At 42.4% G+C, this 13,946-nt stretch overlaps 1 protein-coding gene across 3 annotated transcripts; it reads right to left on the minus strand.

Moving 5' to 3' along the window:
* Positions 1-2,719: 2,719 nt before the first annotated feature.
* On the minus strand, positions 2,720-11,881 carry LOC125543659 (probable peptide/nitrate transporter At3g43790). 3 transcript variants are annotated; one of them, XM_048707083.1, is made up of 17 exons: positions 11,526-11,881; positions 9,148-9,188; positions 8,755-8,815; positions 8,506-8,608; positions 8,300-8,402; positions 7,188-7,241; positions 7,018-7,080; positions 6,408-6,457; positions 6,219-6,294; positions 5,478-5,666; positions 5,274-5,361; positions 4,708-4,793; positions 4,523-4,630; positions 4,204-4,248; positions 4,004-4,092; positions 3,552-3,595; positions 2,720-3,236 (listed from the first exon to the last, which is right to left on the minus strand). In XM_048707083.1, exons 1-17 carry the CDS (start codon positions 11,698-11,700, stop codon positions 3,136-3,138), a joined length of 1,476 nt encoding a protein of 491 aa, XP_048563040.1. In that variant the 5' UTR covers positions 11,701-11,881; the 3' UTR covers positions 2,720-3,135. The 3 variants fall into 3 exon arrangements, with proteins under 3 accessions (XP_048563040.1, XP_048563042.1, XP_048563041.1); XM_048707085.1 differs by having other exon boundaries at positions 9,176-9,188; positions 11,526-11,685; XM_048707084.1 differs by lacking the exon at positions 9,148-9,188 and having other exon boundaries at positions 11,526-11,663.
* Positions 11,882-13,946: the final 2,065 nt, after the last annotated feature.

A 13,946-nucleotide genomic window follows, 5' to 3' on the forward strand; every position in this document is an offset into this window, starting at 1 on the left:
AATCTAGGCGGTTCACAAATGTCAACCCTAGCTGGCGAACGGTATAACGCAGCCAACAAAACGATTCACCCTTGTAACGGCAACTTCAATGTGGTTCACCAAATCGCCTTTAAATGTGTAGACCGAATGGTCTAAATATTTTGTCAACGTGGGTCATTAAATTTGTCCAAACCATACTGGAGTCTAAAATCACACAAACCAAAACCAAATGTAGGAGAGGTTTACGGGTGTCCGGACCTTCGTCATGCCCGATCCACCCAAAAAAACCATAGGGAGCACTTTTTTCCATTGCATCCAAAAAACGTAGGAGGAAATAAAGTGCAGGGACACGTAGAAGGTTACACCAACGCCTATGAAAGTAAGGATTGGTTCGGTAGCCGAAAAGACCTAACAAGGGATCATAAGGTGTAGTCACTGAACGCCAATTGTGTTGGCTTGGAGAAATCCTTAATAATCGACGTAATCCCATGTGACGGTAAGGGCCTTGTTTGGACAATAGACTCACGATGTAGGTTGTTGATCGGTTGTGATATTATTTGGACGCATTCCCCATATCTAATCGTTGAGACCACATCACCATGTTGGAAATTAAGAGAAGATCCTAAGTGCAACTATAATGTTGTAAGTAAAGTCCACATGCCTATGCCTATCTTCATGTATTTGATCTCTTTTTTTTGCGGGTGAAAGAAATTTCATTTCTCACACATAAAGGGCCTCGGCCTTACACAAATCTGGGACCTTCTTCGGTCCCGATCCCAGCCACACAATCGTGCGTTTATGAACTCTACCGTAGTTCGCAAGATAGTGGCTTACCCTATTCTCCTCTCTACATACATGAACTATCTTTATTTCTCTACCTCCTGACATCAAGCGTCTAACCTGGTCGACAAGCATAGCAAAACGAGATCTGTCCGGCACTGGAGCTAATATCGCATGTAGTGCCACCGAACAGTCTGTTTTCATCACAATAGGCAACGGAGTCCAATGCAGTGCTAGATTGAGCCCCTCCATGCATGCATGTAGCTCGGCCTCAAGGGGCTCAGAGCACATCCGTAGTTCCCTGCAGGAGGAGAAGATGATATCACCGGTTTCGCTGTGAAGGATCATGCCTGCTCCGGCCTCTCCACCCGTGGCACTAAAGGATCCATCAATGTTGAGCTTTGTCCACCCCGTGGCTGGTCTGGACCAGTGCAGCGGCACTGGCGGCGCTTGGACTTCCCGTTGCACGATCCGTTTGGGGACAATCGTATCAACCACATGCTTCCCCTTGGTGAGACTCGCCTCTGGATTGTTCTGAATCCCCACCAAAGAGTCGACGTAGCTGGTGAGGAAGCGTTTGGACACTTCAATCGGCGGCGGCTTATTGTGGTGCACCAGCTCGTTGCGAACGAACCAACATCGCCACAAAGTCATCATGAGCTCCATCCTCTCCATATCCGGCAGATCGCAAAGGGCTTGGGCAAGCCACTCCGATCCCGTCCGGCGGAATGATGCGACATCCGGGATTCGCCATTGGTCCGCCATGGTTTGCCAGAGCGCCACCGCCAGCGGGCACCTGCAAAAAAGCATGGAACGTGTCCTCCGGCTCCAAAGCACAGAGAGGGCACTTGTCAGACACTTCCAGACCTCGACGACGCCTGTTAACCCAAGTGGTATTTGATCTCTGTTTTAATCATAACTACTATTTTTTCGGTCTAAGAACTGAAATTTCTTTCAGGAATGATAGCTTGCTTGAATCCTTGCCTAATAGCAGAATTCCTCGTGGGTTCGATACCCAAGGTCATCCTTGGGGAAAGAGGTGAACACTATCTACATCCATAGCCGGGTCAAAGGTAATCAACCATTTTCTGCGTTGTTGCCGGGAATCATCATCGCTACCCTAGCCAGGTGACTAAAGGTATTATTTCAGTTTTTTGTTTCAGTTTTAGTTAGTTTTTGTCTTTTGTTTATTTTTCTTAAACCCAAAATTTGTCACGGCAAAGAAACTTAGGAACTTTGCAACTCCCGATGAGAAATTTATGTGCGCTCCTATCGCTTTACCTGATATTGCTGCCGAGCAATTTGAGATTAAACAACACTTGGTCACCATGGTTCAATGGAACCAATTCGATGGCTCCGCATCTGAAGATATCAACATGCATTTACATACTTTCACTGAATTATGTGATATGACACGTACAAAAGATTATGAGCCTGACGCATTGAAGTTGCATCCTTTTCCTGTTTCTTTAAGAGTAAACACTAAGAAATGACTTCTAGCCTTGCCTAAAGGAACCATTACCTCATGAAACTTGTGTTGCAGCATGTTTATGACAAAGTTTTCCCACATGCTAAGATTATGCAATTGCACTCTTAACATTATAGGTTTTAAGCAGGAATATCACGAGCCACTAGTGCTTGCTTGGGATAGGATGAAAGAGGCAATAAGAATTGTCCGAATCATGGGATGGAAGAATGATCGATTCTTCATTTATTTTATAATGTTCGTATCCCCCTGTCCAGAAGTATGCTAGACACTGCTGCAGGAGAAACCATCATGGGAAGACCAATTACGGAAACAAAAAGGTTGCTCCATGAGATGCAAGAAAACCATGCCATTATGAGCTATGAGGTTAACACTTACCTCTTCTTTCCCTTTGAAAGGTCTACCACGAAGAAGGTGAACTCCATCTCTGAAGAGAAGGATGAAGCACTAACCGCCAAAAAATCGATGAACTGATTGGCATGATCAAAGGTAAAGAAGAGGTAAATGTTATCCTCATAGCTCATAATAATTACAACCCCAATTTGAGGAACCAAAATTATGCTTCAAATAATTATCCTAAACCACCATAACCAACCAACCAAGGAGCATCAAATAATTATAGGACAAGCACAGGTAATAGACCTTCAGTTGAAGAAACCCTCGACGCTTTTATGACTGCTCAAACCAAGTAGAGCAAAACCTATACCAATATCTCAAAGTCTCATGATAACCTACTTGGTCAACTGACCACGAAAATTGTTGGTAACTAATGAAGTGCAGGCACTTCAAGAAAGAACCCGTAATATGGAAGATCGTGTCGCTAAAATAGCGAAGAGCCAAACTGTTAGATCTTGGTCCTTGTCCAGGTCCTAATGTATGGTGTCACTACATTAATGATTCGACGTGCCATTTCTAGCATAGAACGGTCTGAAGGTGAGCATAAGACCGATAACCGTGAACACATTCAGCATAAAGAACACCAAGTGGTCGCCTGCAAAGGATAATTCACAGCAGGTATCCATGTCAAACGCAAGATTAATCTTACCAGAAAATCATAACTTAACCAAACCTAAATGTCTAGAGTCGAGCAAATGAAGAGATTGCGCTCACAACCATTATACCTTTCACTATGTACCATACTACCATTGATTCGACACTACCAAACTACAGTTTCCCTTTAAACAGAAATGTTAAACATTTACTTCTGTATTTTAATCCTTCGATTTAGAGGATTTAAAGATTTGCATATGACAGGGTGATAGAAAATTTTGTACATGCAGTTAAAACAAAGTCAAGTATAAAATACCTGGAAGAAATGGAGCTGTTTGACGCCTCTGAGCCCATGAGAATCTACAAGGAAAAATGCAATTTACATGATAAGGTGGAGAGCATTTTTTGTCCTGAAAATACAGGGAAAAAACAGTCGACTGCATACAAATGTGACACCGAGGTGTATACAAACATACGATGATGAGCTATGCTATTGACAATGTTGCCGAGAAGGAAGAACTTGAGAGTGGAAAATAACCAAAAAAACTATCTTCTGTTCAATTTTTCATTGTCAACAAACTGACTCGCAAGAAAAAATACAACTATTTGCGGAACTGAGATAGGTGCTGTTTGCAATAGAAAATATTGGATGAATGCAGAGCAGCTCAAAAGCCAACTCTGGAACTAATCTGGATATTACTGTCAAGTGCTATATTTCGCTTATGTGGTCGCAATAAGTATGTAATGAGCTGGAGCATGGATACTTACATAACTCCTGCAACAGCTGGAGCGATAGTTTTAAAGATGGACATTAGTGTTACAGAAAGGCCATTGGCTGAGGCTCTTAGGTCCTGACTCTGTAATGTGTATCTCACGGTTAGAAAACAAAATGATATTACCAGTTTTCGTAGGAATGGATGGAAGATAGCTATTCATTTGACCCATTGTTAGGAATCTCGTGAACTTACCACAGCATCATTCATTAAAATGTTGAACACAGTCATGGTAGTTACCTGAAATGGTTTTGAGAGCACGAGTAAACTTTTGTAGCAATTAATAGTGGCTCCCTTGAGTTGAAATATGTAAGGCAGCTTGTTGGTAACTAGCAGCCTGTTGGTATTTGTATTGCTGCTATTCTCTACTAACAAAGAAAGAGTCTCGGGAAGCAATACTTGCAGTTATGCTTAGCCAACACTAAGACAGATAGACAAGACTTGAAATATACTTAGTAGAATGCTCAAACTTAAAGATTTGTTTCACACAGAAATTTAAGATCGTTGCACTCACTGAGAAAGAGTTCTTCAGAAAAGACGCACAATTTAGTGCCAACTGAAGAATGGACCCTGATAATGCAGGCATGAATGGATAGCTCGAAAGAAGTGGTATTGTCAATAGCTGCACATCAGAATATCTAATAAGTTTAACCATTAAAATATAACTAAGCTGATCGAACAAGCAATAAATAGTCTTACCGCAATTGCACGGACTAATGTGATGGGGTCTATAGAGTTTGCAACCAATGGATAGATCAAAATTTGATATATTAGGAGTAAGAGACCTGACAAAAAGTACAGTCAGTACACCAAACTTTGCACGTGAAACACAGCAGAGCACAACACCTGAGAAATGACATGCTGAGTTACTAGTGAGTTCCCTTCATCACATATTTGCATATAAATTATTGCTCTAGCATAACTTCTTCAAATTGAGCATATATTTCACTCATGTCAATCTAGATAAAGCTGCATATCTGTGCCACAGACACAACATGTGTTTTATTTATAGGCAAGTTTAGATATATCAAATGTGCCTCATTGATGTATGAATAGTCGTATCACAAGCTTTTCTTGGATCCCTATCTCAGGGTCGCCGGTTTCCCTTAATTAACCGTGCCATGTATGGTTTTTGGGTCCGGTTCCCCTTATTAACTGGACCAACTCTCTCCTTAATGCAATGCGGGAGCTCCCCGCCCTCTGACGAGGTTCCGTCAAAAAAGGGACTCACGATGTTAAAAAATAAAAATGTCAATGAATACTACCTGAGATTGAAAGGACCCTACCCACATCTTGAGAAGAAAAGCTTAGTCCACCATATTTTCTGTCACTGACAGCCCAAAGCGAAAATACCTGCAATTTACGTCTTCCAGAATGAAATCCAATAATAATAATGGCAATGTAAGTAAAACTATGAGATGCTAAAAAACAACGGAAATATATCTCAGCAATAAAACAGCACATGCTACCTCTGCATAAGCCATGTCCTGGAGAGAGAAAATGCAGTATACAGTGATAGTGGACATCAATGGCCAGTTTGTGAATAAACTGAGACAGCCACTACCACTTTGTTCAGCATTTAAATCAGAACAAGGTTCTTCAACAGCTTCAGTCGAACTATTTAACATTGTGTCTTCAGTGTGTTTATGCAAAGTTTCCTGCAACATTGCAGACATGTTAAGTACAGGTGAGTTCATGTGCTACGTGTTATGTGGGGCTCCATGTAGAGGCTATATAATGATTTCGGTGTCAAAAAAGATTTCCTTTCACTAATGTTATCAAACTGTTGGTATTGGTTTGCATCTTCAGAAACTTGTAGAAGCATCAATGATCTACTTTCGGATCCTACAAAACTGACTAGTTGCTCTAGCTGTGTTTCAGATCACGATGCACAATACATATTGCTACATAGAACAGATGTGCTATCACTACCGTAGTATAATATCACAGTTTATCAGCACGTTTTCTACAATGGAAGATTTACTCTCCGTCATGACAAACAAGTGTTCGTCGGAACACAAGATTACAGCCACCATTAAAATCCAGTATGATTCCTCAAAAAAGAAAAACTAGTATCATTTAGAACCTACAGGGAGCATGCAGCTCCAGTAAATATTAATTGAGAAAAATGTTTATTTTTATCCCAACATGATGTTTGCTTCAATACAAATGAACCATTAGTTGTATGCATCTAGGAACAACAAACTCACCGGAAGCCAGAAGCAAGCAATTACAGCGGCAATGGCAAGGAGTGATATACAAAGACAAGGGAGAAAGTACGGAAACCTAAAACAATGCATGTTTAAACTGAATTAGCATCTGAGAAGAAAGCGATATCAGAAGGACGCATAAAGCAAAGAAACAAAATATATAAGAAGGATTCACAAGTAAATGCTTGCCTTCCAAATATGGAGTTGACAGAGAATATGCCTGGATATTTATCTGCAGGCTGGAGTTCACAAGCAAAATTAGCTTACAAGGCTTCTAACCATTTTTAATCATGATTGTATGTTGACATAAGAAATTTGAATCAATCAAAATAACTACTTTTAGTGCATGCTTGCACATAGCGTAGCAATACAATGACAAATATAATCAACCTTTAGCAGAATTTATATAAATGGGGAATACTTTGCCATATGTTGGTTATCATGGGTGAACCACTGATGGATACCAGAGTGAACCCAACTCTGTACATAGCAGGTAAACGAATTATATGAGGATAGTTAGAGAAGGGACAATCAGGAAATACTTGATAAGGTATATAATTTTTAAATTTGCATGTGAGTTCAAAAACCTCATGATCAGAAGTAATGGAACATCATAGATCAAACATACTTAGATGATAATATAATACGTACATAAGTATTCTGCAAATATTAAATGGACTGTATTGTAAGTTCAAAAATCTCATGATCAGAAGTAATGGAACATCATAGATCAAACATACTTAGATGATAATATAATACATAAGTAAGTATTCTGCAAATATTAAATGGACCGTATTACCTGTGCAAGATAACCACCAATGGCTGGTCCAACAATAAGACCTATGCCACGTGAGGAGGACATCTGATGGATTACCCAGCACATAGCAATATGTGAGTTTGTATCATGGTCCAATAAAGTTGGGACTGTGAGTAAAAGAAGAATTCGAAATAACAACTTGATCATCTTACGAGTGATAATGCCAGGTGACTGTGTTCTTTCCGACATACTTCTGAAGCATAAGCCTGAAGACACAAATGAGTCGAACACAATGTAATCCAGTCATATATTTTACCTTTTTACCCTAATAATCATCACCGTCTCACTCATGACTTCTAGCTTGTGAATTCGTTTTGTTTTATTGGCGTCATAGTGGGCAGTTATACTATTTTGGATAATGCAAACATAGCGCACCATGCGAACACTAGCTGGTTGGCTGAAATTTATCTGGTGTGTAACCATCCCAGTTACGAAGACCTCGATTACTAATACAAAACAAACTTCATCCAGAACAAGCTAACAAGCTAAACACAGTGTGCATCACGAACAACTGAATCTGGGAAACTTCGTTCTCTTGTGGAAGATCACCACAAAATTAAGTCTACTGAAATAAGAGTAGGAACCGGTGTTATCTTAGCAGTTGGTCAAGAAAGTGTTGATATATGAATTCAAATTGAAAGTAAAGAGGCCAGAGTCTACCGGAACAGAGGCCAGCAGGTAATGTGAAGGTATGCAAGATAAGCACTCATGATAATCATGCTGATATGCTCTCATGATAAGCACTCAAGATAAGCTCTCCACCCAGGTGACCGTTCAAAAAAAATCATGCTGATATGATGACAAGCCAGTTCCTATTACTAAGTTTGAGCTCTGCTCATGCTTAATTGATGTTATGTCCAAGAGACTTTCGTCACATGATGGATATTTAATTGCTGAACGAGTTTAAGATTATTGTTTTTTTTTGAGGAAAGTTTAAGATTATTGTTATGGGTTCTTCATAGCGGATTGGATTTCCGCTTTGACTTGAGCTGCATGGCCGCCACCTACGTACACCTGTTGTAAGCCGCACGGGATGTGTGTGTTGACGACTCATTGTTAGTCTGGTGGTTGTAACACTCTCTCGGTATAGGTGAGCACTGCCGCGCATCTGCTGTTTCCGCAAGGGTTTTCCACATAAAAATTCAGCATCTCGAGTTGATCTACTTTTTTTTATGTGCCTGTTGAATTCTAACACAAAGCTACAAAAACACGATGGACGGTTCTAGTACCTGAGAGAAAAGCACTCCCATGCAAATGTAAGTACCTTCATTGGTCCAAGCATACCAGACAACAGCCCAAGCAGACCTCTTGTGGTTAATGCCATCCAGTAACTAGAGCTGAGTCCAAAGAGTGTATTGAAGATAATTCTGAAATAGATGAGAAGAACTGCTTAAATTTTGGTGCGTCTGTCAAAATACACCAAAGAAAGACTCATATCTGAGAGTGCAGCTTGTTAAAGTATATCCTTACACTGAAAAAAGGGTAATTAGAAGAACTGGTTTCCTCCCATACTTATCAGCCACAACTCCCCATATTACAGAGGTGAGTGCTCTCCCAAGCATATATGAAGCACCTTCATTTGTAGAACAGATATTATAAGTTTACCATGATAGATAAAGCTGAAGCATACCCCTCATATAACAATATCCTTACACAGTTCAGTTAAAGTGTTTCAGAAGATTGATACAAAAGAGAAACTACATTTTGAAGAAAACGTACCAACAAAACCAGCATAAAATCCAATATCTTCTTCTTCTTTAGCAATGTTCAGGTCTCTTATCTGCAAACGAATATGCAGTGTTGACAATCGATAGTAGATTTACAAAAAATAGTTGGCATTACCAATACTCATGTTGTTGGGTAGTGAAAGAAAAGAAAACAACAAAACTGTGAGAAGAGCAAAGCTTTATTTCCACCACATGTTATAATCTTATTTTTATTTTGAACCGAAAATGTCATAATCTGATGCAAAGCTTGTCTCATTATCATGGTTCAAAATATATATAGAACATGGAAATTGTTGATCCTACTTATAAATCTTCTCCTGTTATGATTGAAGAAATGTGCAGTCATATTGCACGTTTTAAAAAGATTGTGAATCCTGTTGCTCACCATAAAATACAAGAAGGGAAACACGTACTGTATAGGCAACGCTGCAAAATGCAAATATGAGAATATCAATTCCTGATCAATAATGAAGGGATGTTTTGCTTAAGACATAATCAATAACATCTTAAATCAGTAATATCTTTAAATGGGTATGAGAGTAACAAAAGATTCCACCCAAGTCTCAAGTAAAAAAATTAGTAGATCAACCTCGTTGCCTTCTCTTTAGGTTTTGTTTAGTCAAAAGTTAGCCATTGTCGTACAAGGCCCATTTGTTTACTTGGTTCTTCGGTGGCTAAGGGGGTGGACGCACATCCCAAGGCAGGGAAAACTCAACCCTATGTCGTACAGGGCCCATGACTCAAGTGGAGGTGGCAGGAGCACCTTATGACTCAACTTCTGTGACAAACTCGGGCTGTTTCGGCGATTTCTTGCACTCGGAATGAATTTGGAGGAGTGGATCCTACTGCTGGAAAGTCACTAGATAAGCTTTCGAAAAATAACAAGATCGCCCAATTGGGAGTTCGAGTGAGAAAATTCTCAATTGTGTCTGTCTCAGCAGTCAGAATCTGAGTCGAGGACATGGGGGGCTTGATCTCTAGCATCTCTCAGGCCAAAAGTGACGTGAGAGAACTTCTTGTACAATACCTAATCATGTCCCTTTGCTTGACCATCATTTCTTGACCAAATGTGGAGAAAGTAGTCACAGTTGTGGTTGTATCCATGTATCCATGGTAGTGATGTCATCATGGGCTTGGTGACTCTCTCGGTCATGCATGGTCAGGTGGTGACGATGCGGCAGCATGGTATAGGTGCTCTCATCTGCATGCACGTCGATGGCGTACCAACGACTTCATCTGGATCGGTGGATCATGTGCAGTTCATGGCCTCGCCACCTCTGTTCTACTATGTTGAATTTGATCAGTTCGGACTTTTGGATGAACCGGGAGCATGAATTCAATATGATATCGGAGCGAAGAGGTCTCAAGTTCAAGACCCGACCAACGCGCTGTTAAATAAAAATAGTTGCGGCCTACATCGATCCCACGCCTAAGCTCTGGAGGAGCCGACGTGAGGGTGGTTGTTCAATTTATTTTTTTGACTCCTGTGTTCAATTATATTGCATGTCCTTCTCCATCAGTTTGGACTTTTTAAAATAGTGATGACTTACACCGTTCCCACATCTAAGGCCTGAAGGAGCCTAGACGTGAGGGGGGTGTTGAAATATATTGCCCATCCTTCTCCATCAAATCAGACTTTTGGATGAACTGACTAGAGCATGAATTCAATAAGCTATGAGTGAAGATCATCCCATGAAGCGAAGGACTACCAATCGAGCCTGGTCTTTAATTTGGACCTGTGTTCGTGCATCGGCACTAGGAGTTTCGGTGGTGGCATGCTTTTACGGCTAACTCTAGTGGATACCATGAAGTTTGTGCAAAGTACTAGATGGCGTAACTCTCGGGCGATCCGTCATCGAGATGGTGAATGAAACAATGATTCATATACTGGGATGAAACTCTATGATCTGGCCTTTGTTGATCAGACCCAACAACGACGGAATTGCGTCCTTACCTGGTTGAAAGTGTTGTCTCCGTGCCGTTGTTCTGGCTTTGATTGGTTGGGCCCAGTATCCAGGATGGAAATCATTCTTCTAGCCAACTCAGGCTGGACGTGGTGACATCAGCGTGAGCTCATTCTCCCTTCTCGAAGGCGTTGCCGCAGAAGGAGGTGAATCCATCGTTGGTGTTTTTTCAGTCAATGGTTTTTTTTCGAGGTTCAGTCAATGGTTCTACCATTGTTGTTCGACTTTGGCCTCGTTGATATTATGGTTGCATGCCGCGGATGCAGAGGGCAGGACTAACAGGAGGTTGGTAAGCACGGACCGACGAAGGCAAGTTTGATCGGAACTCAAGAGCAAGTGGAAGTGAACAGAGCCAAACCTGCATTCTTCAGGCCAAACCTGCCCGCGTGCTTCAGCCAAAAAAGAGCTAAATAGAGGGAGAACGACGAGAGCAACAACTAACACGTTGGATATCAGAAGTTGAGAACTACGGTCCACACGCTGGCTGGACAAATGAGCCACGGTGAACGCAAGAATTAAACAACATGCTCCAACTGATTAAAACGTTTGCAGCAAGCGAAAGGGGACAGAAAATAACGGGGTTCCCTTGTACTCCCTCCGTCCCATATGTCAAAAATGATCTTGCATCCCCTCAAAAAAACAAAAAAACTGATCTTACATTTTGGGACCGAGGGAGTAGTAACTATTATAAGAGCATGATAGATATCTAGCAGTAGTAGTTGTTAGAAAAAACAGGAATCAGCCGAGGTAAAGAAAAACAAGGGACGTGAAGGAACGGGAAGGGGCGGCGATCACGCACAGGAGCAGATGGTGACGAGCCACATGCAGCAGAGCTCCGTGACGGGGAGCCCCTCCCTCTCCTCCTTCCTCCTGTCCACCCTGCACCCGGGGCAGTTGGGGCGGTACCGCGCCCTCTTCAGCAGCGGCTCGGCGGTCGCCCCGCCACCGCCGCCGCCGCGGGCATCATCGCCCATCTCCCTCGCCCGTCAGTCGGCCCGCCCGCCCCCGCTGGTACCAGACGGTGACGGCGAGCAGAGAAAGGCCCGACCTCGAGGAGGCGAGGAATCTTGCTGCGCGGCGCTGCTTGCTTTGCTTGGTGCCTTTTGGTTTTTCCTGCGGACGGACGCGGGGCAACCGGCGCGGGTAAGGACGAACCGCAAATTTCCCCTACATTCGTCTCCACGGACTGAGAATTAACGTTGCCTATACATTTAGGCAATAATATAAACAAATAAAATAAAATTTGTTTAAACATGACATAATTTTATTTAAGTTAATATAATTTACATGAATGAACGAAATTCGTGCAAACATGATGAATTTTTGTTACATTCCGAATATTTAGAAAAAAAAACTACCGCTGCCGTGTCCTTCATCTTCGTCTCCATGAGCGCCTCCTTCATCCACCGTATCCCCCATCTGGACCGCCTCCTTCATCCACCGTCTCCTTCATCTGGAACTGCCTCCATCCGTCGTCTTCAAGAGCATCGACGATAAGCATCGTGAAGTGAAGGTGCGGTCTTCGGCGAGAAAGAGTAGAACACGATAAATGGACCGACCCACATGGGACACAAGGCCGTGCCGTCTCCCGTGCCCTACTCATCCTCGGAGGGAGTCCACAACCTGTCCGTCTTCGATGGACGTGAGGTCCATGATGAATATGGTGGCGCCCGCGCTTTTGTCGTCCATCGGGCCATCGAATAGTTTGTCGGCGGCGCGTAAGAGGCACGATAGGCGTTGTACCCCTCTGCGATCACCTAGAGTTGTGCCTGCGCAGCGACCGCTTCCTCGCGAACGGTGGCTTGAGTGCGCACAGCCTCATAGATCGCACGTTGCTCCACGATGAAATTGGGGTTCGCCGCGACCATAGCTGCCACGGCTTCCTCGCTCGCGCGCTCGCCGTCGATTTGGCCCTCCGCTAGCCGGTGCTGCTCCAGGAGGAACAGATTGTACCGTTGTTCCTCATGCGCCGGCGCGGGGCTGCACCTCCGCCATGGCGGCATTGTTGTGCGCCTACGCCTGCTTTATGGTGAAGTTGGCGTGCACATGCGCGGGCTCTAGTGCGGTGTCGTTGGAGCCTGTTTCCATCACAGGGTCGTCGTTGGAGACCTTGGGTGAGCTAGTTGATGACCCACAAGTATAGGGGATCAATCGTAGTCCTTTCGATAAGTAAGATTGTCGAACCCAACGAGGAGCAGAAGGAAATGACAAGTGGTTTTCAGCAAGGTATTTTTTGCAAGCACTGAAATAGTCGGTAACAAGTAGTTTGATAGCAAGATAATTTGTAACGAGCAAATAACGATAACGGTAAATAAAGTGCAGCAAGGTAGCCCAATCCTTTTGTGGCAAAGGACAGGCCAAAACGGTCTCTTACGATAAGCAAAGCGTTCTTGAGGATACACGGGAATTTCAGCATATCATTTTCATCATGTTGGTTTGATTCGTGTTCGCTACTTTGATAATTTGATATGTGGATGGACCGGTGTTTAGGTGATGTTCTTACTTGAACAAATCTCCTACTTATGGTTAACTCCCTCGCGAGCATCCGCAACTACGAGAAAAGTATTAAGATAAAATCTAACCACAGCATTAAAATTTTGGATCCAAATCGGTCCCTTACGAAGTAGCGCATAAACTAGGGTTTAAACTTCTGTCACTCTAGCAATCCATCATCTAATAACTACTCCACAATGCATTCCCTTAGGTTTGCTCTCATCACAAATGAGATTGCCAGCTTAGGAAGTGAAGAGATGATCAACAAATTCATCATCAAGAAGATCCTAAGAGCCTTGGATGGAAATACGACACCATGTGCACTTTGATCCAAATGATGCCCAATTACAAAGATCTCAAGCCCACGGAAATCATTGATAGAATTGTTGCTCATGAGATATCACTCAAGGATAAACATCTCCACAACAAGTCAAGCAGTGCTTATAAAGCTTCAAGTGATACTCCTACAACATCAAGCGAAAAGCAAGTCTCCAATGAAGAATTAAGCTTAATGTTGAAGAACTTCAACAAGTTTTACAAGAATAGAAGCAAAGAGAGAAGCTCCAAGTCAAGGTCCTACAATGACAAAAGATCTTCTAGTTGTGATCATAATTGCTACAATTGTGGAAGACCCACACACTGCTCAAATGAGTGTACGGCTCCCTACAAGAAAAGAGATGACTCACCTCAAAAAGAGAGAAGGAGTAGAGATGGTCGTTATGAATGA

The sequence above is a fragment of the Triticum urartu genome, chromosome 3 (genome assembly GCF_003073215.2).
Source record: "Triticum urartu cultivar G1812 chromosome 3, Tu2.1, whole genome shotgun sequence".
In the NCBI taxonomy this organism is placed as follows: domain Eukaryota; kingdom Viridiplantae; phylum Streptophyta; class Magnoliopsida; order Poales; family Poaceae; genus Triticum; species Triticum urartu.